The sequence below is a fragment of the Neopsephotus bourkii genome, unplaced genomic scaffold, assembly GCF_033783945.1.
Source record: "Neopsephotus bourkii isolate Nb327-2 ecotype Australia unplaced genomic scaffold, CSIRO-AGI_Nbou_v1 NB_1780, whole genome shotgun sequence".
In the NCBI taxonomy this organism is placed as follows: domain Eukaryota; kingdom Metazoa; phylum Chordata; class Aves; order Psittaciformes; family Psittacidae; genus Neopsephotus; species Neopsephotus bourkii.
The window spans coordinates 11,882,927-11,910,737 of NW_026902254.1; the positions used below are offsets into that span (position 1 = coordinate 11,882,927).

The window sequence follows — 27,811 nt, forward strand, 5'->3', positions numbered from 1 at the left end:
TGCAACTTGGTAGATAACATAAACAACTCCAGCAACCTGCAGTTGACCTTAGAAATGTTCCTGTCTTTGGGAGCCCACTGAAAGAAGGTTTCTGTCTTTATTAGACGGCAAACTTTGTGGTACTGCAAGGAAATGGGATGCATTTCTCTAGGGTTTTGCGCACCAGTGCGTTTTAGTTCTTTTCCCTACGTAAGATAAACAGCATTTCCTGCAAATTAAATATACTGAAGTCAGATTTCTGTTTCTTTTGGAAAAATCTGCTGGAAAATGGAGGGGTAACAGGAAGAGGACTTTCCAGAGGAGGCAGGTGGAGTGTTCATCTGTGGGTGGGTGTATTGGAACAGGTATATATACATCCCATGACATTCAATGGCAAACTGAGATAATCCCACAGATGGAAGAGTGTGAGTGCAGAGAGCCTTCCCTTGCTGATGGGAGTCCACCAAGTGTTCTGCTGACATCCACATGCCTGTAGAATCAAGGAGAGGATCTGTACTTCCAGAGAGGAGCACTCCCACAGCGAATGCTGTGACACACAAAGTATTGCTCCAGTTTACCAAATCTTACATGTGGGAACATGGAACTGGCAATTCTGCTTAACGCATAGAACGTGTGCTCTAGAAGGGGAGAACAGGGGTTTGCAAAGCAGGGCTGGGAACATCGCTGCAAAGGTTTTGTGAGGAAGATCTGTTACAGCACTGTACAACCTCACCGCTTCACTAGGACTGAAGGGAGTTGCGCCAGATTGATCTTGTAACTGGCCCTCATCTGCTTGGCTATGGAGCTGAACAACCTGGCAGATGAATTGGTCTGGTTTGGATAGGCCAGGTCGCTGCTAACACTGAGGAGCTTGCAAGGAAGAGAGCGACATCAGTGAGCAGCTGTTCTAGAGCAGAGGGGTTGTTGGACATCTCTTGTCAGCAGTAGCAGACTCAGCCTCCTTCCCTAAGTGCTGAATGTTGCTGGAGTTGCATCAGTGCCAACGCGTCACTGATAGGCTGCTTGCAGCCCCTGCAGCACCAGGCAGAAGCCTACAGACATTGAGTATCCTGGGATGAAAACAATTGTCTATTATGTTCTAGGGAGAAAAGCAGATGGGATCCTATAAAAAATAAGCAGCTTCATGGCAACTGGTCCCGGTTTTAGCATAACGAGTGCAAATGCATATGATTTGGGATGTTTAAGGAACATTTCTTTCCAATGCTCTCTTTGTCTTTTAAGGCATTCACTAAATGTTTTCTTTAGTATTTTTTTCTTTTTAAAAAATGAGAAATCTCAAGTACCCTAAAAGCAGAACTTCTCTGTAACTGAGACTTACTTTGCAGAATTTAGTCTAGTTTGTTTCCCATATCCATTCGTTAGCCTGTCTACCTTTTTCCTGACAATATTTATGCTAACAGTGGGGACAAATACAGTGGCAATTCAATAGAACTGTAAAACATCTTTAACCATGGCAGGGGGGTTGGAACTTGATGATCTTAAGGTCCTTTCCAACCCTAACTATTCTATGATTCTATGTGCCTTGTGATTCAGGACAATGGAAATTTAAATATTAAATACAAGTATTTGAGATTATTTCATGTAATTGCCTTGCTTGTGGGATTTTTCACTTGTGTCTGTGGGGTCTCTCTGGGGCGTTGAAGTCACGAACAAGTAAGCTTTCATCTTTCTGCTGAAAACGTGAACTTACATCCTAACTGGCTCATTGGTTCATTTTAGCAAACTCTGATTTGAGGAGCATGTAAAATATACACAAGTAAACACTTTTTAAAGCGAGTCCTTCTGTCCTTGCCCTGAAGAGAAACCGGTTTAGATACAAAGATAGAAAACCCTAATCCTGCAGAACATGCACATTTTAAAACCCCACCTTTTTCCCTAGCAGTATTGCAGTGTGTGACAGGTAGCACTGCTTTACTAAAACATGCTTGTTTAAGCCATTTAACCGTAATAATTTTCTAAGTTTCTATGACAATCAGAAAAAGTTAAGCAGATATTAATGTTTGTGGGTTTATTTAAATATACACCACTGTTCTGCAGCGATGCTTGTAATGTCACATCTTGTCCAAGTATGTTGTTGTCTCTGTCAAGGTTAGCAACATGTAGATGAATACAAATCCTTTCTATAACAAAATTGCAAAGCATTTTACATTATCCTAAGAGGGCTACACCAGTTTTCATTGCATTTTACAGATATTAGCACTTTTAAACAAATGTACTTTTAATATTAGAGGGTCAAAATAATCTTTCTGCCTAGCATCTCTCACCTGCAGCGACAGCAGGGGTGTTCTATTTACCTTAATACTTGTATAAACTATGCAGACATTTTTAAATAAAGTGTAATATATTTTATAAGCTAATAAGACTGAATGGGTAATTAAAGGTTTCTAGTGTGCATTACTATCACTTGCAAATACAGGACATTTTGGTAATCTTTTCTTACTAAAGATGTGAATGTTTAATGTACTTTCACTGTTTCTACTTTGGTAGTCCAATGGGAATTCAGTAATGACATTTTGTCATGGCGAACTGTGAACATAAAGTTGTACTGTACAGGCCTCATACTCTATTTAGTATACAGTGCATATGTATTATGCTTGTTAATAAAACCCTCAGAGTATCATCTGTGGTCCTGTTGTCATACGCTGTGCGACAGAGAGGCACGGCACAGGGCAGGGCCAGAGGGATGCCCAGGGATCCCTGCCTGCTCCAGGCAGCCCTGGCTTTTCAGGAGGCCCTTCTGCAGTGCCCCACACACCACCAAGGGCAGGAGCACGAGGTGTTGCAGGCACTGCCTGTGAGCATGTTAACAAGCAATAGGACAAGAGGTAATGGCCTCAAGCTGTGCCAGGGGAGGTTTAGATCGGATATTAGGAAAAATTTATTCACCAAAAGGTTAGTCAGGCATTGGAACAGGCTGCCCAGGAAGTGGTGGAATAACCATCCCTGGAAGTGTTCCAGCCCCATGTAGATGAGGACCTTAGTGACATGGCTCAGTGATGGACTTCCCAGCCCTGGGGTAATGGTTGGACTTGATCTTATAGGTCTTTACCCTAGTTGATTCTATGATCCTAGCTCCTGTGCTTGGCAGTGTACTTGTGGCAAACTCACAAAAGTGGTTTACTTGCTTCTAATCACAGCACTCTGATAGCCCATTGGCAGGGCTGGAGCACCAAACCCCCAAGTCCGCATTTTTTATCACTTTCAGCACCGGGCCTCCTCCTTTAGACATGCTCTTCGCCACAGCGCTTGCCAAGGCCAGGGTGCCAGAGATAACACAGGCCACGAGCACATCAAGGTACACGAATCCTGCTCACCTCCAGGCACCCCTGTGGGCTTTGCTGAGAAACGATGTGGAAAGCCGACAAAACAAGTTCCTTTATTTATTCACACCTTTCCAGCTGCCTGAAAGGCATAAGCCCACTTGAATTCACTATGCATCTCTTAACACCTTCCATTCCTGCATCAGGGTATTGGTCTGTTGCTGCCTGGGACCCAGCAGATCAGCCCAGTCTGCACCTACACTGTCATGGTGCCATACAGAAGGGAAAGCAGGTACAGCAGAAATGAGGCAATAAAAACAAAACCCTGCAAACAGAAATCAGAATGTGAGAAAATGGGTGGCGTGAATTTCCTGGCATCCTGCTTGAAAATAAAGCTTGCTTCCTGTAAAGCAAGAGTCTCTGTTCACATCATGCTGTTGATTTCCAGGGTTCATTTGGTAGTGAACCAGTCGGTATCTGCACTCCAGAGCATACTCAGCCGGCAGGACAGATGAAGTGGGAACTGAGCCACCGACCCAGCATGGAAATGCCATGAGGAAAGGCTTATCCTGCCCTGTCTTCCTTAGCCCGCACACTCCTACCAGGGGTTCCTGCATCTGCCGCGCTGGTAAGATCACCTGTTTCATTTTTCCCCAGAGGCAAAACACGATCGATGTGTGTGTGCCGGCATGAGCGACCATTTTCAGGAAATAGCGATATTTCAATCGGCCACTGGGCGTCAGCCTCAGCCTGAGAAAAGGGCAAAAATTGGGCTTTCGAGACACTGATATGAGGAAATACTTATTTTCTCGTAAAGAAATAAAGCCGTTCCTCTGCTGACCTTCTGTCACTGTGTCAGATCCTCGTCCTGCAGGAAATCTGCTCAAGGGTTCACAGCTGCTTTTTGCGTCTTTACTGCGATTTGTAGCCATAAAGACACTTTTAACATATCCTCTACAATTAAAACTCTGGCCTGGCCAAACACAGTGTGTGCTTCCAGGCCTGTGAGCTCAGCAAGAGCAGCACTTCACACGGTTCTTGCAAGTATGGACATTAGCATGACAGTGTTTCAAGAGCTCAGCTGGACGCTCCTGTCCTGTAACTAGTGCAAGCTGCTTCCCAAGAAGCATCTCTGTGAACACGTTTTTTAAAGACCCTTTAACAGCACATTGCTTCATAGAAAACAGCAAAGAAAAGCATTTGCTATGTTCAGCCACACAAATAATCAACAACCTCTGTATCCTCTGAACAGAAACAGCTTCAGGGAAGGAGAAAAAGGAAGTTCCAACAGAGAACTCATGAGAAAAATAACAAACCAGCAACGACCAACAGATTGGATCTGCTTTATCAGAGGAACTCAGAAGTATATTTTAAGCAGCTGCGGTGTACAGTGCAGTATGGATATAACTGAAATACTTGGCATGCACATGAAAGACTTGTGAAGACATAGGAAGGACAGCGTATAAAGGTGTGTTACAGGGTTAATGACCTAAAACAATATAGATGGCAGACCTGAGAAACTGTTCCTTTCACACCTACCTACAACTTAGGTTTCAGAACAGTGTTAAAGATGAGGGACTCTTCTATAGCCCAGACCCTGTACATTATTTAGGACATAAAACCCTGTTTGCTGATGCATTACATTTACAGAGACTGGAAAGCCCGATTTGAGAAATTTTACTTCCTCTTTTCTCATCTGGTAAACAGGACAGAATGTGTTCCCATTAACACATTGCAACTAAGTGTGAATGCTGAACATGTCCTTAGACAGTAACGCTTGGGAGAGGAGGAGTCTTTCAGGAAGGAGGGGGACAGGTTTTCTGGTAGCATTCTCACTGTAAAGAGCAGAGGAGCCCTGAAGAGGTGAAGGCTACAAAACTCCTAATGAGCCTAATGAGCACTGGCCTCTGTGACTGAACAAACTGTTCCTTGAGTACCTGACTTACGGCACATAAGCCTTAAATTACAGATGTCACTCTGGCTGAAACTAAAATAAAGAAGCCACCAGAGCTTACCCAGGGAACTGCCTAAGAGCAGCCAGCCATGTTACAGAGACAGTGAAGAACCTGCACCCAGAGGGAAAAACCTGATAAGAAGGAAATATTGAAGCTTCAGCAGCACATTCAGGCCTCAGCCCCAGGCTTAACATTACTACATCTGTGGAAAGAGCCTTGCAGCCTGCTGTAACTGGCTGACTGGCTACGAGGTGTGCAATGCACTTTCAGCAGCACCCCATGGTGCCAACTGGCCTTGGCCACCATGTTGGGCTGCCATGAGGCACAAGTGACTCTTAGGGTAGGGTAAAGCCTTCCTGAATTGAACTCCTACAGAGCACTAGGCTTAACTGTGGCTTTGAACATCCCCGCTCATCAAAAGTAACCTGCTTTTCAAGCATGCCACATCCACCAGCTCCCACTGAAGTAGAGGGCTTAGCAGTCCTTTTTAAAGTACACAGAGCTTGGACCTGGCTTTGGCAAGGGGGAGATCCCAGTTATGTGTTATCACAGAGGTCAGTAGCTAACTTCCCTTCACCTGAAATTATGACTTATTAGAGAATTTTATCCCTTCTTTACAAAGCTCTACATTGAGATAAAGGCACCTGGCATCGTACTGTGATAGCCAGTTAACCTGAGCTGGTCAGTGGGTGCACAGCAGTGTCACAGCACCTCTGTACACAAGGAAGCTCTCTCATAGCTTCCTGTCCACTGCTTCATCTAGTTATCATGACACACACCTGGCAGGTGCTTGATCAGCCGCCTCTGCCAGTGGTAAGGAACACACCTTCTTGCTCACCACATGTGCTGCTCATGGTTGTGATCAGAGGGCTTTGCATTTCCATTGAGCCATAATTACACAACTCCACATCACCAGAGAAATGAAACCACCAAATTCAGTAACAGAGAAACAATGAGAGGTTTATTAGATTGTCAAATTAAACCCACACACAATTATTAGATGTTGCCTATCAACAAATACCATTAGTTTAATCAGATTGATTTTAGCAGAGAAGTTACTTACCAATGAAAACTGCTTTCTCTCACATGGATGATGACTGGAAGGGCAAAGCAACAGAGTTCATTGAAAGTAAAAGGGGATTCATCTCCAAACATCAAGCTTCTATCTTTTAGAAAACAGGAAAAATGAGCTCCCCGTATAGCTTGATATGATCATGGCAAAAAGCAGCAGTAACATACTATAAAAATTTCATAAATTCAGATATTATTATTTTGAAGACTAAGAATAGTTGCTTCTATGAAATCATGACTGGATAGGTAAATCTAGGTAAGTGGGAATGATTAGTGCAATGAAGGGAGAATAACGTTAAATAAGGATTAATGGCTCTGACTTTCAACCCTTAACCAGGAATAAGCAATAGCAATTGCTGTATTTATCACAATTACATTTTGCTACTAACTGGGGATACTGTAAAAGACTACAAAAAACTCACTAACACAATTAAATGCAAGACAGTCAAGTCAGTTAATCGCATACTGATTTACACTACTGGTAGAAGTAACATCACTCTGCTCCTCATCTGCTCCAACAGATATTGGCAGGTTAATGTTAATAGCTGCCCTCAGGTTAGCCCAGAAAAGGGCACGCTTGCTCCTCTCCTTCGGCCACTCCAGGTAGGTTCGCTTTGCCATCAGAGCCTTCAGCTTGTGATACCTGGCAGGGATAATGTAGGGAGGGATCGGCTCCAGTAAAATGAGGATTAAGCTGTTGGAATTCTCGCTGAACAACTTGTGATGGGCAAAGTACAGCTCATAGTGGCACCACTCGCTCTGCACAAAGTTGGGAGACAGCACAAAGATCGACTTGTAGCTCTTCTCAATGCAGTTAATGATGTTCTCCACAATGCTCTTGCCGGGGATGAAGTTTCTCTCGTGCTGGCACAGTTGTACGCAGCCCTCGCCCTTCTCCAGGTTCGGGATCAGCTCGTCCTTCACCCACAACACGTCACGCTCGCTGTATGAAACGAAGGCATGAAACTGCAGAACAGCCTCCTGCTCTGCAGGGTGGTTGTACCAAGCTCTCCGCTTTGTCTGCGTCCACTGCCATGTCATCCGCACGTACCACGGCACGTCCAGGTAGATGCACAGAAAGGCCACGACAGCCACCAGCACCAGCGTCAGCATCAGAGCTGTCACAAGGAGCAGCACCGTGTTGCAAGCCAGCTCGCTCAGGTGGAAGTCCTTCAGCTGCGTCCCTCGCAAGTCCTCCGGGTACTCGCACATGTACGCCGCCGGCCAGCCGAACAGCCTCCCCCCGGACTGCCTCTCCCCACGGATAAAGTCTCGCAGTTCACACGAGCACTTGAACGGGTTCTTTCCGGCTTGGAGCTCCCTGACCCTTGGGCAGCTCTGGAAGAAGTCGGCAGAGGGGGTGAGGATCGAATTCATCTCTACGTTCAGGAACTCCAGGGACGTAAAGCCGCCGCACCCTGGCAGGTCAGCCAGACGGTTCGATGCCAAGTTCAGCTCTTTCAAGGCTTTCAGCTCGGCCACTCCCCTGGGGACACTGCTGATCTGATTGTTTTGGAGGTTGAGATTTTGGATGTTGACTGGCAAGCACTCAAACACAGCATCCACCAACTGATTTGAGGACAGGTCCAGCTCTGTCAGAGACTCAGCCCATTGGCATTGCACATCAGCTCCCTCGTGACGCAGCAAGTTGCTGCTCACGTCCAGGTACTTCAGTGATTTCATACGGCTGGTCATTAAGCTAACCTTGGGAAGGCTCTCAAATTTATTCCTCTGCAAAATAAGTAATTTCAGATCTGTCAGAGTGCCACAATTCTGGAACAGCTCATCCGTCAGGGCATTGCGAGAAAAATTTAAATACTGAAATGAGCTTGTTCTGTTGGGGCAAAGCATGTGTGGCATATATGCATCATATATTGTTAAACCGGCAAGATTCATCTCTGAAAACCCTCTGTACAGTATCTCCTGGTTGAAATAATAAACCTTATTACGAACATGCTCCAAAGTTAGTACTTTCATGGAGCCACCCAAAGAGATTAATTGCTCCATAGAGCTTAATAAGGGTAGAAAGTCATATTCAGTCAGCTCCCCCAGTGGTCCCCGAAAAGTCAAATTCCTCACAGTCAAAAGCTCCACAGGTGAATACCAAATAAGCAGGAAAATCTGCAAAATTATAGTCCACTGTAAATCCACAGTGTCAAGCATGAGAGCTGTTGTCTTGATTTCCTTCAGAAGTGCTAAAGAAGGTGAGGGGAAATCTTTATAGCTCAAGGTGTATCTTAAATTAACTATTTTTAAGTTTTCTGAAGTGCTCATTCCATCATACAATAGGGGAAAACTGAAGTTTTGGTTTGCTGCAAACACAATGTGGAGGCTCCTTGTGTTCACGGCTGTCAGACTCTGAGGCTCATACAGGGAAAAGTCTTCTAATGTTAAAAAGACAGTGTGCTGCTGCAAATGTGTTATATACCTGAAGTCTGACCTTTGTATCATTGTGGCACTTAATCCTAGATACTCCAAACAAACCATGTTCCCGAATTCCTGGCAGATGGGCAGGGCAGTAAACTTATTGAAAGAAAGATCTAAATGTTTAAGATACACAAGAGTTTGACAGTAAACTTTCAAAATGCTATTATGAGATAAATCTAAGTATTCCAAATCTTCATTAAAAATGAAGACACTGAAGTTAAGCTCTGTAACTAGATTATAAGAAAGATTTAATACCTGAAGATCAGAAAGAGAAATAAAATCTGAGATACCAAGTCCAGAGATCCTGTTATGTGACAAATCTAATATATGAGTATGGACTGGAATGTTTTCTGGAACATTAGTTAGCAAACTGCTTGAATAATTTGCAATAAATTCATTTTCCACAGTTGGATGGATATTATTACATAGCGTGAATGTAAAGATACAAGCAAAGACATAGCTATTTGTGAGGGGTCCCATTATGTTTTCCAGGTTTATATGGGTTTTTTACACAGAAGCATATCCTTGTTCTCTATTCAATACGTCTCGGTGATGAGTCCAGCCCTGTGAAAAAAAAACCACACCGAATTTGCTAAAATAGTTGAATCATTGAATTATGCTTTTTATTGCTAAATTAAAATTCAATATAAAATTAGGCAAGCAATAGGATTTTCATTTTTACATATTATTAAGTTCTTAATCTTAATCTTTACATCTTATTAAGTTCTTATCAATCCTCCTCATCCCCATTCTTTAATGCCAATCATCGATTATCTCAGTAGAAATTAACTCCCTTATAATGGGAGGTATACAATCAGTTGAATGTTATGTTAAGCAATAAAAATTTCTCAACAATCTTGAAAAATCTAAAACCAGTACAAACAGACATTAATGTATTTAGGAGTAAAGGAGAACACAAGTCTCCAATCTGCTCTTTCTGTACACCCCATACCCCCACACTTTAGGGGACCAAACTTCAAAAGCCCCATGGACCCTCACAGAAAGTGGTCGAAAAGCAACTTCTTCAGTCAGAAGAGCCAAAGAATATTCCTCTTCATGCCCCAAAGACCCAGGGCATGACCATGTACCTCCTCGGGGTCAGCTGATTAAAGAAGCTGCTCAGCTTTGTCTTTGTTACAGCACAAAGGGGTCAATTTTTCCAGTAAGCCAAGAATCTTGAGGAGGAATTATACTGTTATCGCAAGCAAGGTTTGAATGCAAGGTTTTGGTAGCTAGAGGGGGCTACAGTGGTGGCTTCTGTGAGAAGCTGCTAGAAGCTTCCCCCATGTCAAACAAAGTCAATGTCAGCCAGCTCTAAGACAGACTCATAATATCAAAATTGGTATCAAATCTGTACTCGAAGTCTTCTTATCCTCCAAGTCTCCTATCAAGCTTAATCAACTTTTAATTAAGGAAGAACACGTGTCATTAACATCTCCAAAAGATATCAAAGAATAAATCAGTAAAGTATAAATTTCTACCTCAAAAGAATCCAATTGAGAGTTCAAATTCTGTCTTCAAAAAGTGATGCTGGAATACCTGAGCACAGAATAACAGTGAAGCTGGGATGGTTGGTCAAAGTACAGTATCACACACAAGCACAAGGAAATATGACCCAGCTTCCTTCACAGAGAGTTGACCCTGTTCTTCAGACTCCAGGCTGGTAAAGAACTTCTGGAATCAAATAAACTTTGATCTGGAACTATGTGGAGGAACTTCCCTTTGGACAAAAGGGACATCAGGAACAAAGCAAGAAATGTTGTGAAGGAGATAAAAAACAGAAAGATACTCTCTGTGCTCCAGTGCCAGCTGAGTTTCAATTTACCATGCATGCTATGCTATATGGTGTGGCAAGGGATCATCCACACTATATAGCACTGAAGAGTGCCACTGTCAAAAAATAAAGCAGATATGTCTGGCAAAGCAATATTAAGGATCAATGGTTACCCTGCCAACACTATTTTATGATGGTATTAAATTAGAGTTGGCTGAGAATGAAAATTATCATGCCAACAATTTGTTCCCCTTTCGTCTTTGCTGAAATTCAACATGCAGATGAGCATTTTCACTGACATTTCAAAATGCAAGAATATCCTCCAACAGTGAAGAAACATCAGCACCTGAGATCTGGAGTCCAAAATACATGTAACAAAAAGATGTAAACAATGGAGCAAATATAACCCACCTTTTGTGCATGAAATTAATCTCCGAGTGAAGAACCGGCAGAAGTCCTCTGCATGCTTGGTTAGCTTCCTCAAAGCAGAGTTTCAAACATACATAATCTTCCAGCTGGGGAATCTCACATGAAATGCTATTTCCTTAATAATTTCTGCCTCAGGAAGTAGAAAGAACAGGGTTTTCTCATGTAGGCTATACAATTCTAAGAATTAATGAAATTTCCCTCCCATGCAGGTATTAAGAGCATAATGAAAAGAAACTTTTACCAGTCCAGACTCTAAATACATTTACTTCCGTAATATTTACATAATTGTAAGTTTAGGTTGAAATAAACCTATCTTCAGCACAGAACATTCACCAAAGCAAGACCGTTTGAATAATTCTGCATTTCTAATTTCATTTCTGCTTCTGATAGTTATGCAGATACTCTAGAAATTCATCAACTCTATCTCCTCTTTTGCACACACAGAAAAGAGGAAGCAGAACTCACTGCTTTATCCTGCCAAGTTATTTTCCTCAGCTAAACACACTAACTAATGTAGCACACTAAAGGATGGCAAAAGCTTAGATCACAAAAGCTAGTAACAGAGGCAAAACAGCACAGTTCAAAACCTTTACAGGTCTGCCACCTTTACACTAGAGATGTCTCGGATGGTTATCAGGGATAGCTCACATTGTAGCTTTCTTCAAAAATCATAGAAAATTAACTATAGAGAATATTCTCTATGATATGAAAGCTGCAAGGAAGCCATGAAGAACAGAGCAATACAGGGTAATCGGGGCATGGAGGAATCCAGTAAAGTAGCCATTCAATTAGCGTTTTGAACAGTGGCATAAGCCTAGGGAGCAAATCAACAGAGCAGAGAGTGAGTGCATTGCAAATGCAGGTATGAATAACCAAAACCAAAACCTCACTCCCATAAGCATCCAAGCTAATACAGCATGCTTCAGAAGGATTAATTAGCAAGGAAGAAAGAAGCAGAGATGAGTAAATGAATGAAGATTACATAAATCTGAATGAATTTTAAGATTAAATTCATGAAGTATGTCATGAATTCTTCAGGTCTGAGCAAGCTGGGGCAAAGCGGGGGAGCACCTGGGCCCATCTGGACTCAGACTAGCACTTACTCCACCCGGTAAAACAGTGCCTTGCAGAAGAGTTGAAGGCACGGAGGGATTCAGCTAAAGAAGCTGAGAAGTATGAAAATTTATTCTAGATTGCAGTGTCATCTATACTTCAAGCTTACATTAGATTCCTTTGAAACTTTTATTTTTTTATTATGTTTTCAATTTTGTAAAGAGGAATTTAACCCTCTGCTTTGCTGAAAGACTTCCATTTTTCATTTTGAGACTGATGACTATGATAGTCTGAACTGAAACAGAACTGAAACCATTCAGCTTTCCTCAGTGCAGTGAATCAGAGCAAAACATTACAAAAAACTCTTGAGACATCTGTGACCCAAGACAAGGCCAGTGATCGTGAATGTTTCTCAAGAAGCAGCAAAAGTCTGCTTGTCAGCTGATACCATCTTGTCTTCAAGCTAAAGGAGAAGTTCCCACTGCTGGGAACTTCTGTAATCCATGAAAAATCTTTGCCACATGGACAAAATCAGATACAAACCAGCTTTCACCAGAACTGACTCCAGTGCACACACACCTGTAAAACACAGAAGTATCTACACCTTTAATCTACACGTTTAATTTCTTTATCACCCTACTTTATGAGACTTCAAAATACATTCAAATAAACAGCTTGACATAACAAAAATTTTGCAACTGGGTAAAATAAAACTCATACTCCTAAATATCTGTGTTAAATCATTAGGAGCATTGCATAATGTTATTTTTATGAATCAATTCAGCAAAGCTGTTTGGGGCTGCTTGCAGTTTACTGATTAAGTCATTTTGTACGATAGGCAAAACCTAAAAAGTGGTGTATTTCTCTTTGTGCACCCTGAAATGTACCAGCTGAGTATCATCCTTCCCATAGTTGGTATACATATGTTTGTGCAGAGACCTTGTTCCATTTCTGAAGTTTATACTGCTTGAGCGTTTGCAGCTGATTCTATCAGTGAGCACCTGTCTTCACAAACAGCCTTTCCTCAAGGTACATTTAATATTTCAGGCTGTATGTTGGGATTACCCACCCAGACAGAAACTGCAGCTACATTTGGCTGGGTATCAGAAGCTATTCAGAACCATGACTATGCCCAAAGGTGTAAAGAATCTCCCCAACTGGAACTGCAGAAGAGAACTTACACGTACAAAACACTGAGTTAAAACATAGCCAGAGCACCCATGAAAAGTTAGTAAAATTATTAAATGTTGCAAAACCAGTGCTTGGTCGTATCAAGGACCTTATCTTCAACTGCAACTCTCACTATCACAACTTCACCCTGTGTGTCAAGGGCTAAATGCCACCACAAGTCAAAGTGAGCAGAAACTGTACTGAATTTATGCACAAGCCTATTTTGTTTGGGTGTAAACAGACACAAGGATCAAAGCTGTGGAAATCAGACTGGTAATATGGCGTAACCATGCAAAATACAGAACTTTCTTGCTTACCTGCTTATCAATACTGCTTCCTCTTGACATAACAGTGACTACAAATGAGTATTAGAATCAAACTCAGTAAATGTTTCTGAAAGAAACAATCAGACAAACTGAAGCCCTGAGTGAAAACACAGGTTTCATAGAGATTTTGAATCTTCCCCTCAACAGAATGCCTTCACCTCCCACACAGTGCCTTTCTTTCCCCTCATGCACCTTTCCCTGCTCTAACCTTCTGTAAGTAACTTCAGTGCCAATGCTTTGTAACATTTCTAAAGCTAAAAAAAGAGCCAAGTTCTAAGCAGGGCAAGCCACAGTGTGTTTCTTTTTTACCACACACTACTTAAATATACATAAAAGCATTTACTTTCACTTAATTCTTCACATTTTGGAGGGTATTTAACCCCTATGTTATCAGTCCTAGATTTACCATGCATGTAAAAATACCATTCCTGCTAGTCACTGAGATGACTAGTTAAATGCCAAGAATCTGCTCCGATATGGTATCTGACACCTGAATATATTTACACACTCCCTTTTCCTGATAACTGGCATACATTACCAGTTATAAATTTTAGTGCAGAGCTAGTTGCACATTCACATCAGCAGGGTGCACAGAAATGGGCAGCTACTTTTCGAAATGTGCAGATAAAGTGGCTGACATGGGCTGTGGGACTACACATGGCCCCATGTATGGGGAAAATTTCTTTGTGGACTGGCACCGGTCTTATCAGAAGTGCTCAGAGTATAGAGAGGCTAAAATAATTCTCTGAAATACTCTTATATGTATAATTTCAGAAACTCATTCTCTCCTGTGGAATCAGAGAAAACTACATGTAGTACTTCACTGCCTTATCAATTATTTGGCAAGTATTATGGACAAAAATCAAATACTATGTGGGCTTCTGGTTCTGAACTACAAGTTTTAATTACTCCCCATGCTCATTGCAAACCTCCCTTTCCAACGTTATTCACTGAAGGATTTTGGACATACACCAGAAACCTGTAATTATGTAGCTCTGCTTATGATCACATCAGCTACACAGCCAGAGGTCTCAGAGTTCCCAAGTTCCTTCCAAAAAGTAAAACCCTGTCCAAACCTTCCACTCCTGAAATAAATAATTAATTTCTGGCAATGGCTACATGTTCCCACGTGAGTAACAGGAAGGATTCCTGGTGTACCTTCTGACTTGCAGAGGGCTTCTGTCTTCCAGCCAACAGAAGAAGCCATAGGAGCTCTTGAAACTTCACATACAAGAGGGGATGTTAACTGTATAACAGAAGTTTCAACTCTGATGCTTTTGAATAACATTATCAAGTGAGCCACCATGTAATAATATAGGTGTCCCTGGTTGTGTGAAAGGGTTAAGCAAACTTAGCTAGCTCTCTTCTTCAGTTTTCTAAGGGTTAAATAAGTTATACACTGAAGCACTAGTTGGAGAGGAAGGAAGCAGCACAGAAAATATTTGTTTCCAGAGCACTGAATGAAATGCCTGGTTATTGCCTTTCTGATCACAACTCGTAACTGGGCTGCAAAAGGTAGTGTTTCAGCTGCAAAGGCCAAATTCTCTTAATAAACAGCATAATGTAAGATACCTGGGTGAGGATTAAAAAAGTAGAAAGCTAAAAAAAAGCATGGTTAGAGAAATCAAGAGTTTCTCAAGATACAGCTAATGGTGATGAAGGCTGTTCTGTTACAGTAGATACCCTCTCAGTCCCTTTAGTCAGGGTATCACTCAGGACCAAAACAGTGCCAGGACTCTATCAGAGGATGGGAATCAGAACTCCTATTGCCAATTCACTCCTCCCTCACAGCAGTACCAAACTATGAGCACCAAAAGGTTAAGTAGCTCATCTTCCCTTTTTATTTCTATTCTGCCTTCATTGGAAAAGGAAAAAAAAACAAAAACAAACAAAAAAAAAACCAAACAAACACTTTTTCCTCACTCGGTCCTCTTTGGTAGCACGGCCAGTTTTGACCACCTGTGCTGGATGTTCACAGAGTCCTGTATCTTGGTCCTATGTTCTTAAGCTTCACTGAGTCTCAGAAAACACTACTCAGGCACCATCTCAACCGCTGGACATACAGACATCTAAGGATGCATCATTTTCTTTTTTGCAAACTCATTCTAGCAAAATTGGTCCGATGACCAAACTGCCTAAGTTTTGTTATTAATGCAGCTCTGCAAACTCTTCAGCAGCTCAAGCACTCTTCAACGTGACTATACCAACTGCTCTAGATTTTATTATGCTGAGAAAAATTCACTACAGTATTTCAAGCTGTATTTCAAAACCCAAATCCAAACTCATTTGTGATTTACTATTTCCATATCAATCCCAAGAGACTTGCAGTAAGGTGAGTTGATTTTGCCTAAAGTTAGGAGGTAAACTTCAACTCACTCAAAAAATAGCATAGACAACTACGTAGAAACAATGTTATGTAACAAAAAGATAAATACATTGAGAACCAATGGAAATCATAAGGTATTTATTGCTTCAGCAAGAAAAATCAGAAGATTCTCCATTAGAAAGACGCTTAATCTGCTTCCTCACACCTCCTTCCATCAGCCATTGGCAGGTTAATGTTAATAGCTGCCCTCAGGTTAGCCCAGAAAAGGGCACGCTTGCTCCTCTCCTTCGGCCACTCCAGGTAGGTTCGCTTTGCCATCAGAGCCTTCAGCTTGTGATACCTGGCAGGGATAATGTAGGGAGGGATCGGCTCCAGTAAAATGAGGATTAAGCTGTTGGAATTCTCGCTGAACAACTTGTGATGGGCAAAGTACAGCTCATAGTGGCACCACTCGCTCTGCACAAAGTTGGGAGACAGCACAAAGATTGACTTGTAGCTCTTCTCAATGCAGTTAATGATGTTCTCCACAATGCTCTTGCCGGGGATGAAGTTTCTCTCGTGCTGGCACAGTTGTACGCAGCCCTCGCCCTTCTCCAGGTTCGGGATCAGCTCGTCCTTCACCCACAACACGTCACGCTCGCTGTATGAAACGAAGGCATGAAACTGCAGAACAGCCTCCTGCTCTGCAGGGTGGTTGTGCCAAGCTCTCCGCTTTGTCTGCGTCCACTGCCATGTCATCCGCACGTACCACGGCACGTCCAGGTAGATGCACAGGAAGGCCACGACAGCCACCAGCACCAGCGTCAGCATCAGAGCTGTCACAAGGAGCAGCACCGTGTTGCAAGCCAGCTCGCTCAGGTGGAAGTCCTTCAGCTGCGTCCCTCGCAAGTCCTCTGGGTACTCACACATGTACGCCGCCGGCCAGCCAAACAGCCTCCCCCCGGACTGCCTCTCCCCACGGATAAAGTCTCGCAGTTCACACGAGCACTTGAACGGGTTCTTTCCGGCTTGGAGCTCCCTGACCCTTGGGCAGCTCTGGAAGAAGTCGGCAGAGGGGGTGAGGATCGAATTCATCTCTACGTTCAGGAACTCCAGGGCCGTAAAGCCGCCGCACCCCGGCAGGTCAGCCAGCCGGTTCGATGCCAAGTTCAGCTCTTTCAAGGCTTTCAGCTCGGCCACTCCCCTGGGGACACTGCTGATCTGATTGTTTTGGAGGTTGAGATTTTGGATGTTGACTGGCAAGCACTCAAACACAGCATCCACCAACTGATTTGAGGACAGGTCCAGCTCTGTCAGAGACTCAGCCCATTGGCATTGCACATCAGCTCCCTCGTGACGCAGCAAGTTGCTGCTCATGTCCAGGTACTTCAGTGATTTCATACGGCTGGTCATTAAGCTAACCTTAGGAAGGCTTTCAAATTTATTCTTCTGCAAGATTAATGTCTCCAGTTGTTCTAATTTGTCACATTTTTCATAAAGAAGATCTGTTAAATCATTCTTTAAAAAATTTAAGTATCTTAAGGGGCTGTCAGACGAAGGACATAGCATATGTATCATCTTCGAGTCAGTTATTGTCAAGGCTGCAATATTCATGTCTGCAAATATCTTGTATAGGTCATCCTGTGAGAAGAACATAGATGTGATTACAACTTTCTCCATTATCAGTGCCTTCATGGAGGTACCTGAATAGTCAAAGTCACATCTTTCAATGCGTGACAACTGTGTTACACTGTTAATACTTAAGTATTGAATGGATGAGTGCCATACAGTCTGAAGAACTTGAATGAGAGCATTCCAGTCCACTGACACATTTGTCAGTGTCAGATTCTGTAACCTGGAGCCTTGTCTGAAATTAGATAATAAAGCTACTAATTTTTTTACATTTTTATTTGTGATTTCCGCCAATGACAAACTTTCTGTAGTATTTTGTATCACAACCCAGTCAAAATTAGCTTTGGACTGATGACTTTTTGCATACAGGAGTGGCAGGTTATTGATTTTTCTGTCTGAACCATCTTCTGGAGAATTGTTGGAAACAGATGTAAAGAGTTCATTTCCCACAGACAGGCTGACATGGTTCCAAAATGTTAATGCAAACAAACACTTGTAAAGAAAAAAGTTTCTGAGAGATCTCATCTTTTCAGTCACATTGGCTTCTTCTTCCTTGGAGATGCTCAATAACTTTCTTATCTGTCCATCTTTGTTCTAAGCCTGTAGCAAAACAAACAAACAAAAACCAGATTGTATGATGAAGTGGCTACGCACGGGCCATCATAGAGAATGATTTTTTAAGTTTTCAGTTTCTCACCTCATCTCTCCCTTCAACTCAAAAAGCAATGAAGGCACCTATTATCATTCAGGAGAAGCATTCTTTACTAAGAGAACACCACTGATGTTTCTATTTGGTAAATATGCTGTATTTAATATATGATGAGCCTGTCTCTTAAAAAACGTCTGATTTCATAGGTGACTAGCATCTGCTGCTTACTTAGCAGCAATTACTGCTTTTAACAGTAGGATATGAACTAGACTCACGAGATATTTTTTTTAATGGACTTGTGACTATAAAACCTGGACTGAAACACAAGATGGGATTTCAAGAGAATGAATCAAAATCTGCATATCTTTAAGCAGCTGAGATTAGTCATTAGTGCTTATTGTAACTGGGCAGACTGGGGCAGGGTTAGGAGGTTCTATATTTATGCTATGGGAAATTCCACAGATCACTTCTTGTCTGGGCTTGAGCACCTCATGAATTTAAAATCTGAAAGTGGGGTGTCCCCATGTCTGATTTGTTACGTGTACAAAGAGGAAACCGAACACACACTGAAAATACTTGCATGCTACACAAAAAAATACCAGTTGTAGAATCTGGGCACAGAAAAACTTGCCCTGATCTAAGGAAGCTGACCTCAAATGTCTCTGGTGTGAAAGACAGGCTTATCTAAACACAGTTTAAGAAAAATGGCCTTGCTTTGATTTTCCCTAATGGAAGACACTTTGCTTTTCTGAATGTAGGATTTTGGGCTAGCCAGCCTCCCTTTTGTTTAAGTCTGCCATTGTGAATACTGCCTTAAATCTCCTTTTAGATATTGCCATAAATCCATTAGACCGCTCTTCTGAAAGAGGAACTGGTATGAACTTAAATGGGTAAATCTTGATTTAAAGTTTCCTTTCAGATTTCAGAAAACTTTTTGTATCCTCAGAACGTTCCTCCCTCTTCCTCCCTTTACCTGTCAATTGTAGTTGTTGCCTGAAGCTTTCCACAGTGTTTATTCATGACTGCACTGGCTTTCAACTTTCCCTTGGTATTGAAATGGGTAAATTCTGAGTTGATATTTCTATTGACTCTACAATTATTTCTATTGGCTCTACAAAGAGAAAGTAATAGCTGTCACTTGTTGGACTAAGGCTACAACCTCAAGGACTACATCCTCTGTACCATTAACCATTCCACAAGCTTTCTTAGAATTATATTCTCCCTGATCTAACACAACCTATATTATGAAATCTTAACAGTACAACAAAAAACAGTCCACTGAGTTCTTCTTTTGTCAAGAATGCATGAAACTAGGCTTGGAAATCACCTGGAAATGGTGGGGCAATAAGGCAAAACCTTTCCACCCTTTTCCAGATTTTCATTTGTAAAGATTATCCCGTTTTACCATCATAGCACTCAAAAGACATTTAGCCATGTACAGAGAACAAAAGATAATTCGCATTCTCTATCCTGTTCTTCTTACTACTAATGTGTATGTAACCAAACAAAATGCGTAGCTTCAAAAGAAATCTGAAAAAGGAAACAAAAAAATCTACCTTCCAATCATTGTTTCTTCTTAGAAGAAAATTACAGCAATATCCAGGGACTAGATGAAAGAAGGATATGAGTCTTCCACATGTGCTTAATTTTCTTTCTCATTCTTATATCCTGGCATTCAATGAAATCATTTACGAGTACCTTCAACCTTTATTTAGAATATCCTATGAAATAACAAAATCAGCAACTGTTACAACACATGACCCCTGACTTGGGGTCTAACACTGGGGAAATCATCCTTCATAGTGATACCCCTTTTAATTCAGAAGTATTGCCAAGTCTCCAAACTTGACAAAAAGCAAGAAGAGCATTATCAAAACATAAGCAAAGCAAGATCTTAACAAGAAGTTGTCCTATTGTATAAAGAGCAAGAAAAAAAATCAAAATTAGGTTTTTAAAGCTTTTCCAATATAAACTCAGATTAAACTGACTAAACTTCCACTTAAGAACTGTATATAATATATTGAGGGTCCAGTATTAAGGTAATCACAAGTTATTGGTATAATACAAACCCCAAATCTTAAAAATATGTCTTCCACATGAATGAAACATATCATCAAGTTAGACCCATTCCTGAACTGTAAAAAGCTATTTCCATTAAATTACCATGACTCCCTTAACTGTGGATGCAGTGCTAATACAAAGAGCTGCTACTTGCTCCAGCTTCTTTGGATAAATTTACTGAACATAAGCAACTTTACTCTCACTTCTTACCCACATATTTGAAAGTACATCATACATTGCCTAATAACCCCCTATGGAAAACATGGCTCATTTACAAATAAGACGCAGAATATAAATCAGTTTTAGCTAACTAGCAACTGATTATAATCAGCAAAATTAAGAGCTTCTCACCAGAAATCCCCGCTTTCGAAAAAGCTGAAAATGCACTCGGGAAAAGACAAAACCAAAACTTCCTGTAACTCTATCCTACTGTGTGACAATACCTAGAAACGCCCAAACTTTTGATATAAATATTTGCGCCGTCTACTGACAGCTTATGGAATAGCATTTGCTTTCCTCCAGATGTATTTTCCACATATAACATTACTGTAATTTCCCCATTATTTAATTATTATTGAATGATTGTGTTTTCATGCTTTGCAATAGAACAAGCAGAGTAAAAAAGAAAAATAATCTTTTTACCAACTTTCTGTCTTCATCAAATTTATATGAAAGTAAGTACTTCTTCTGAGCAAGTTTTACACTGGAATTGATACATTTTCCTCTCTGAACTTAATAATGATCTAAGTCTATAAGCATTATTCTGATTATTTTTTCCCATTTAGCTATACCAAGTTAGTTGTCAAGTAGTTATCAAGATTGGTTTATAAAAGTACTGTTTGTCTTATTTTAATTTCCATTTAATTACAAAGGAAAATACTGTCCTGCTCCGGCAGTGTTGTGATTTGGTAAAATAATGGACATAGAAACAATGGGTGGGGTCCTCTTTTTCTTTTTTTAATTAAAACAGAGCAGCAACTTCAGAACTGAATGCCCAAACACTTGAGTTAGTGTCCTGGCAAAGACATAAACCAGTATCTCTCTTTATTTCTGTATAATATCGGTCAGAAATTCCATCTTAGCCAAGATCTAAATACAGAATTGCCACACTACAACCTACCTTTCTGGGTTTGCATACCATAACCCGTTCACTATTTAAGATTTTGATGCCTAAGGAAGCAAAGGAAATAGTCTTAAAATTACTTTGTTGCTTTAAAGCTTATTCTGTTTATCATATTTCATTTCTCAGATTCAAGGGAAAAGAGGTCATCCAAAAACCAGAAGGGAAAGATGGGTTGTGTATTAAGCAACAGAATATAGAATCATAGAATAGAATCATAGAATAGTTAGGGTTGGAAAGGACCTTAAGTTCATCTTGTTCCAAGCCACCTGCCATGGGCAGGGTCACCTCTCACTAAACTATACCACCCAAGGCTTCATCCAACCCGGCCTTGAACACTGCCAGGGATGGATCATTCACAACTTCCCTGGGCAACCTATTCCAGTGCCTCACCACCCTGACAGGAAAGAATTTCCTCCTTATATCCAATCTAAACTTCCCCTGTTTAAGTTTTAACCCTTGTCCTGTCACTACAGTCCCTAGTGAAGAGTCCCTCCCCAGCATCCTTACAGGCCCCCTTCAGATACTGGAAGACTGCTATAAGGTCTCCACGCAGCCTTCTCTTTTCCAGGCTGAACAGCCTCAACTTTCTCAGCCTGTCTTCATACGGGAGGTGCTTCAGGACAACTGATATGGACAACTGATACTCTGCTGTTATGCCAATGAGCCTTTTAGTGGTACTCCATGATTCTATGATTCTTTCTCCATTTCTGTCAATACAGAGAAGTGTATTCACAGCTGGTTTCCAAATGACACCTTAGAATGTTGGTATATACAAACCTCACCCTTGTCTGCTATGAAGATTTTGCTATCCATCCCTAAGATGAGATAAAAACCAAAGATAAAAGCTTCCTTCCTCCCAACATTGATTCCTGTTTTGGAATGCAACAGTTTAACTGCATGAATATAACCTACCTGTACTCTAATGAACACAGAACCAGGCATACATTTGCTTAACATTCAATAACTGCCGTAAATTAGAGACTCTTATTCAAGGAGATCTCTTCAATTAAGTGGCAGTGCGAGCTGGTCACTGGCATAAAGTTCTCCAGCTCTGCCTACATGCTGTAGAGAAAACATATGTTAAAAAGCAAAATAAGCATATTACCATTAATTGCACTTAGATTTACCAGTGCAATCACTGGAAGAAAATTTAATATATTCCTCACATATTTGTGCATACTTCATTTTGTTAAAAGTAGCCAAATATAGTTGTTTCATTCCATGTTTCCTTTATATTTATCTATTTATTTAAAGGCAAGTATCTTTTCTGAAACCCATTAGGCTGATGATGACACAGTAAATAACAAACTTCAAGGAAATCTGAGATGTATCAAAGTGTTCAATCTCTATTGCTCATTTATTTCAAAACCACTTGCAATACTATCATAGTGAGCAAATACAAGCAAAATTAATTACTGAAAAGTGAAAGAAAATTAGAAAATAAAAGTGCTAAACTCAAGAAAGCAATTTAGGGACTTAGGAAACTGTCCTGGGTTCAGCAGTAGCAAGTCATTTTTCTCCTTCTTGGTAGCTGGTGCAGTGCTGTGTTTTGACTTTTGGGCTGGGAACAGAGCTGATAACAATGATGTTTTGGTTTGGCCAAGGACTTTGTGAGCCTCATGCTCTGCCAGGGAGGAGGGGAGGCCAGGAGGAAGCAGAGACAGGACACCTGACCCAAACTGACCAAAGAGGTATTCCGTACCACAGCACATCATGCCCAGGATGTAACTGGGAGAGTTACCAGGAAGGGCTAGGAGACTGCAGGGTTGGAGGAGATACCAGTTGGTGCTTGGTTGGGCTGGGGGGGGTGAGTTATCGGTCGGCTGGTGGTGAGGTGTTGTATTCTCTTCCCTTGTTATTTCCTTTATCATTATTATTATTGGTGGTAGCAGTAGTGATTTATGCCTTGGGTGATATGGTTAATGTGAAGTGTCCCTGACCATGGCAGGGGGGGTTGGAACTTGATGATCTCAAGGTCCTTTCCAACCCTAACCATTCTACGATTCTATGATTCTATGTTATACCTTAGTTAATAAACTGTTCTTATCTCAACCCGTGGGAGTTGCATTCTTTTCGAGTCTCCTCTCCGTCCCTCCGGGAACAGAGGGAGGGAAAGAAGGCAGGGAGTGACTGAAAAGCTGTCTGGCTGGATTTAAACCACGACAGAAACAAATACATCCTTCTGCCCCAATAGACTACATATTTACACATTTAACAATGTTAATTTCATCATGAAGAAATAACTTTAGATTACAATAGTGATTAATACTGTCTTGCAGGTCTAAAACACACATGGCCTTGAACAGAATCTGCAAAACTGGCAGTATATGACCTAACTTACAGTAAAAATTACTGTTCATCATGGGTAAAAACAATCTCCAGCCACTGAGCTTTATCTATCGTGATTCCCACTCAGACACTAACTACCCTTACTGTTCCAGAAGCTCCACTGAAAAGCAGAGGGAAATCCTCAGGGCCACTCTAGATTTCATTTTCAGTAAACAGATCTAAACATTAATAAATTAACCCAGAACCACCAGCATGCCCAGATACTTAAATTCTTATTGAAGCACCTTCAAAACAAACTTACTACTTAGTGATACAAACACTTACTGTACTACCACGTACCTTCATGGGAAACTTCAGAGACTTGCCTGGTAAGCATGTAAGTCACGTAGCATGATCCGTATTTGTGAAGCTCGCTTCTGAGAACTGAGGCTTTATTTTGTGCCCTCCCATAGCAGCTCTCCTCAAGGATTCACAACATGTATTATTTTGCTTCCTGTAGCAACAGTATTTCTTCAGCCAAAGAAGATGGGTGACAGAAAGGATGCTATGATAAATGGTGGAACTGCCTTTTACCACAAAGGGCATGCTCTGCCTTGAAACGAAGCAGCAAAAGGAGTAACGGATATGGGTAATTAGAGGCAAGAACCACAGGTTGTTGGGAAAGAGCCTGCAATCCTTGCTCAGCCACGTCTTTCTCGCATGGCTGTGGGCACCCAGTGCTAACGCTTACTGGCAACATGCGTACGCACCTCCCGCTTTCTTTCAGACGCAATTCCTGTGAACACAGACATAACGAAGGTGCAAAGTGGAATTTTAAAAGCTAAACCTCAGTTGTTTAACTCCTCAACTCCGCGCAGCTCGCTTCAAGAAAGTATTAAAACTTTCTAGCACAGAAGACGCCACCTCAGTGACTCATTAATACTTCAAACGCCTCAGTGTTAACATTACCCACCAGCGCCCACCCACTTTTGCTTCTCAGAGGACTGAGCCCTGCTTCACCCGCGCCCACTGCTGCCGGCCGGCGCTTCCGGCGGGTCCCCACCGCGAGCCCATCACCCCCAGCCGCCTGACGCCCGTGTCCCAAAGGGAGCCGGGGGCAGTGAGGGGCAATAATGGCGGCCGGTCAGTGCTGCCACCCCGGCCAGCAGCCTGGAGCCTGGAGGCGGCCGGCGGCAGAGTACAACCCCTTCGCAACAGCCGGCCGTCTCGGGGGCCCGAGAGAAGCCGAAGTAGACAGCCCGCCCTCTTCCCTCCTCCCTGCGGCCCAGCCGGCTGCCCGGCCTGCTCTGCCTCCTCCCCCCTCTGCTGCCGACGTGGCGGGGCGGGGAAGAGAAAGGAGTCGGGGGTGCGCCGGCCGGGCATTGCTGAGCGGTAAGGAGTCGGGCGATTTCTTCTTTTCCTGCCGCTTTTGAAGCTGGCTGCGGACTTCTCACTAGTAACTGCCCCAGAGGGGATCTCGAAAGGAGAAGTTAAACAAAAGGAAAGGGGAAGCCGTGGCCGCTGCGGGTTGAGGGAGCGGCTGCTCCTGCTCTGCTCTGCCCTGCCCTGGGTGCGGTGGGAGGGCGACCTAGGGGCATCCCCTCAGTGCCGCGCCCGCAGCGTCCCACAGGAGGGAGAAGTGTTGGCGGGCGTCGAGCGGCAGGGGAGCGCGGAGCTAACAGCCAGGGAAAGGTGTTCCTTACGGAGGCGTTGAGTCGCGCCTGCCGGCGCCCGTTGTGTCCGGGTTGTGTTCCAAGGCGGAATGAAACTCGGGCGGCGGGTCGGCAGGTGCCACCGAGGCCATGAGGGGCCGCCGGTCCCGCTGCAAGGCGGCTGCGGGAGGGGTGCTCGCCCGGAGCCCTCTCCGGAGCTGGCCTCGGCATCTCCCTCATGAGCCATCTGTAGAGTCATTCCCCTTGGTAAGGAGCTGTCCGGGTTGGTTTAGATCAGAACAGCCTCACGGATGACAGCTTGAGTGGCGCCTTACTCCCGGCTCAGGCACGGGGCGTGTTTCCTGACAGATGCAGGAGTTTGCTGCTAGGCGCTTTGCTCCCATAAGGAAGGTTTAGCAGGTATCTGCAGGAACCTTGGCCTGAGTGGTTCCCCAAAGGTGACTCAGTCCTGCACGGTATATGTGATCTTTTAAAAGTTGTACCAGTGTTGGGTATTGTTTTATTCCGATCCAATCCCCATCAAAATTATGATGTATGTGTGTACTGATATTACAGGTTTCGGAAAAGGATCTTCTTATCTGAAGGTGGAATTTGTTTTACAAACACAAAACCTTTCTTTAGGTGATGTTGCCCATCACACAGTGAGTACTGTTAAAACAATGGCAATATTTACCCATGCTAAAGCATTTTATGGTATTTGCTGTATTTGTAATGGAAAACTGCAAATACTTGTGGCAGATGTAAAGGTTCTGACTTGTAAATTCGTGTTTTCTAAAGGTAATTAAGTTACAATATAAGCTAAAGTAATATGAGTGGTACCAAGTGCCTATTTGTTTATGTTTGTTGTTCACTGATCCCAAATGCTATTCTTGGACCTGTTCAAAGAGATGATCTACATCAGTTAGATAAACAGGCTGCTAAAGCCACAGATGTACATGATTCTCTAGACTTTAATAAAATACAACTAAGGGCAGATTTCTCTTAAATCCCAGTTATACGTTGCTTTTTACCTTTCTTTTTTCCTGTTCCTGAGTTTCTCTTAGAACCTCAGTCCTTCCTAAAAGTACAGAGCTTTGAACCATATTTAATATGGGAGTCAGTGAAAAGACAACACCTACAGATAGTGTTGTGTGAGTTTATTTTATGCTGTGCAACTCAGCATATAATCAAGAGCTAGCAATAACAACTCTCTGTCAAGGGCTGTCCTCACAGTGGCAGGCATGCTGTCGATGCCAACAAGTAAGTGGTAGTAATCACTGTAGAGTAACCCTTTTGGATTCTGTCATTGCCACTCCTTAATCAGTTGCTCATTTCAGTTGGCCATTTCTTTCCCTTTCCTGAATCCTCAGCCTGCTGACTGCACAGTGATGGAAAATACTTAGAAAAAATAAGTTACATTGAAAGATAAGGAGTAAATAAGAGAAATCTGGTTTGTAATGTATGAGAAAAAATAAAAATCAATAACTGTACCTCGTGCAAGCTTACCTTGGATTCAAAAGTGATGTTTAATCACACAGATGGAACTTTAGGAGCAGGTGAGAAGCATTGCACTCCCCAAACAGTAAGCCTTTGAGACAAGTGATGTAGAAACAGTGTAAGCAACGAATGCTTCCTATCTACGAAATGGCTGCAGGGAACACAGCCTGTCATGTTCTCAAATTATGCCCTTTCTTCAGCACGTAAGTATCACTGCTGTGTTTGTCATCCTCCTCTCCATCAGTCAGTAGGCTATAGGAACATGTTTATGTGGAAATGATGACAAGGAGAGCAAGAGGTTCTTGGCTATTGCAGTTCAGATTATCCTGTTCACCAATGGCCTTTCACGGGTAATAGGGAACATCTAACAGAGAACATAGGAATTAACCATGTGGAAGCTCTTACCTTTGACTCCTCTGATAAATGAGCATCCTTTCTCCTTCACCAAAGCGTATTTTGGAGAGTAGAGATGCTGCTCTTCATACTTGAGTGAGATCCTGCAAGATGAATAGTGCTGTATGTGCCACAGGGCTCCATGCTTCAGGAGGCCTTCCATCAAGGCTGTAGTGTTTTCAGCAATAGCTTGTAAATGCTGCATATTTGATAGTCATTCAAATGTTTATGGAACCTAAGAGATGTAATTTATTTTCTGTATTCAGAATTGAAAATGTCTGAAGCCATATGTGATGGCATCCCACCTGAAGAAAAACCTGAAGTAATGGAAATGCCCAGCAAGGAGGTGTTGACTCATGAGTCAGTACCACACCTTGTGGAAGCTGAGATCTTGCATGAGTCTTCACAAGATGAACATGGACAGGCTGCTCAGAGTGCCAGTAATAGACAGGAAGGAGAAATATTTATTAATGAAAACCCTTTGACTGAAAAATTAAATGAAAGTCTGCCTTCCAATGGAGAGGCAACTGAAGACATGACAGCTGAGTGCAGTGAGACTGTGAGCCTTGATGCAGAACCTGAATCTGAAGAAACACTGAATGAACAAAGCAGTCCAGTAAGTAATGCCTTTTTTTTTTCCATAAAAGCACTCCCCTCCCTGCTTTGTAAGGACAGAATGTTGTACAGTGCACATACTGTTTTTCACAAAAGCCTAAGGAGTTACATACAAAAAGCCTGCATGAAAACTACAAATAGTTGAATTTCT

General features: G+C 42.2%; 3 protein-coding genes across 10 annotated transcripts in view; 1 reads left to right on the plus strand and 2 right to left on the minus strand.

Annotated features, from left to right (window-relative positions):
• Window positions 1-6,168: 6,168 nt before the first annotated feature.
• LOC133226391 (toll-like receptor 6) lies at window positions 6,169-22,200 on the minus strand. Of its 5 annotated transcripts, XM_061379917.1 has the most exons (4): window positions 10,899-12,174; window positions 10,195-10,252; window positions 8,969-9,277; window positions 6,169-8,017 (listed from the first exon to the last, which is right to left on the minus strand). In XM_061379917.1, exons 3-4 carry the CDS (start codon window positions 9,191-9,193, stop codon window positions 6,737-6,739), a joined length of 1,506 nt encoding a protein of 501 aa, XP_061235901.1. In that variant the 5' UTR covers window positions 9,194-9,277; window positions 10,195-10,252; window positions 10,899-12,174; the 3' UTR covers window positions 6,169-6,736. The 5 variants fall into 5 exon arrangements, with proteins under 5 accessions (XP_061235901.1, XP_061235897.1, XP_061235900.1 ...); XM_061379913.1 differs by having other exon boundaries at window positions 6,169-9,277; window positions 10,899-12,171; XM_061379916.1 differs by lacking the exons at window positions 10,195-10,252; window positions 10,899-12,174 and adding an exon at window positions 22,180-22,200 and having other exon boundaries at window positions 6,169-9,277.
• On the minus strand, window positions 15,665-17,979 carry LOC133226392 (toll-like receptor 1). The gene has a single exon (XM_061379919.1). The coding sequence runs from the start codon at window positions 17,925-17,927 to the stop codon at window positions 15,978-15,980; it is 1,950 nt and encodes a 649-aa protein (XP_061235903.1). The 5' UTR covers window positions 17,928-17,979; the 3' UTR covers window positions 15,665-15,977.
• Window positions 22,201-25,711: 3,511 nt separating the features above from the next.
• FAM114A1 (family with sequence similarity 114 member A1) overlaps window positions 25,712-27,811 on the plus strand; it is a 30,448-nt gene continuing 28,348 nt past the window's right edge. For all 4 annotated transcript variants that reach the window (XM_061379780.1, XM_061379781.1, XM_061379782.1 and 1 more), the window contains exons 1-2: window positions 25,712-25,817; window positions 27,312-27,661. In XM_061379780.1, the coding sequence (XP_061235764.1) occupies window positions 27,320-27,661 (342 nt within the window). In that variant the 5' untranslated portion in view covers window positions 25,712-25,817; window positions 27,312-27,319. The remainder of the gene's footprint in view (window positions 25,818-27,311; window positions 27,662-27,811) is intronic.

Coding starts and splice junctions, on each gene's coding strand:
- LOC133226391 (XM_061379916.1), bottom strand. CDS start 9,193: ATGGGACCCCTCACAAATAGCTATGTCTTTGCTTGTATCTTTACATTC.
- LOC133226392 (XM_061379919.1), bottom strand. CDS start 17,927: ATGAGATCTCTCAGAAACTTTTTTCTTTACAAGTGTTTGTTTGCATTA.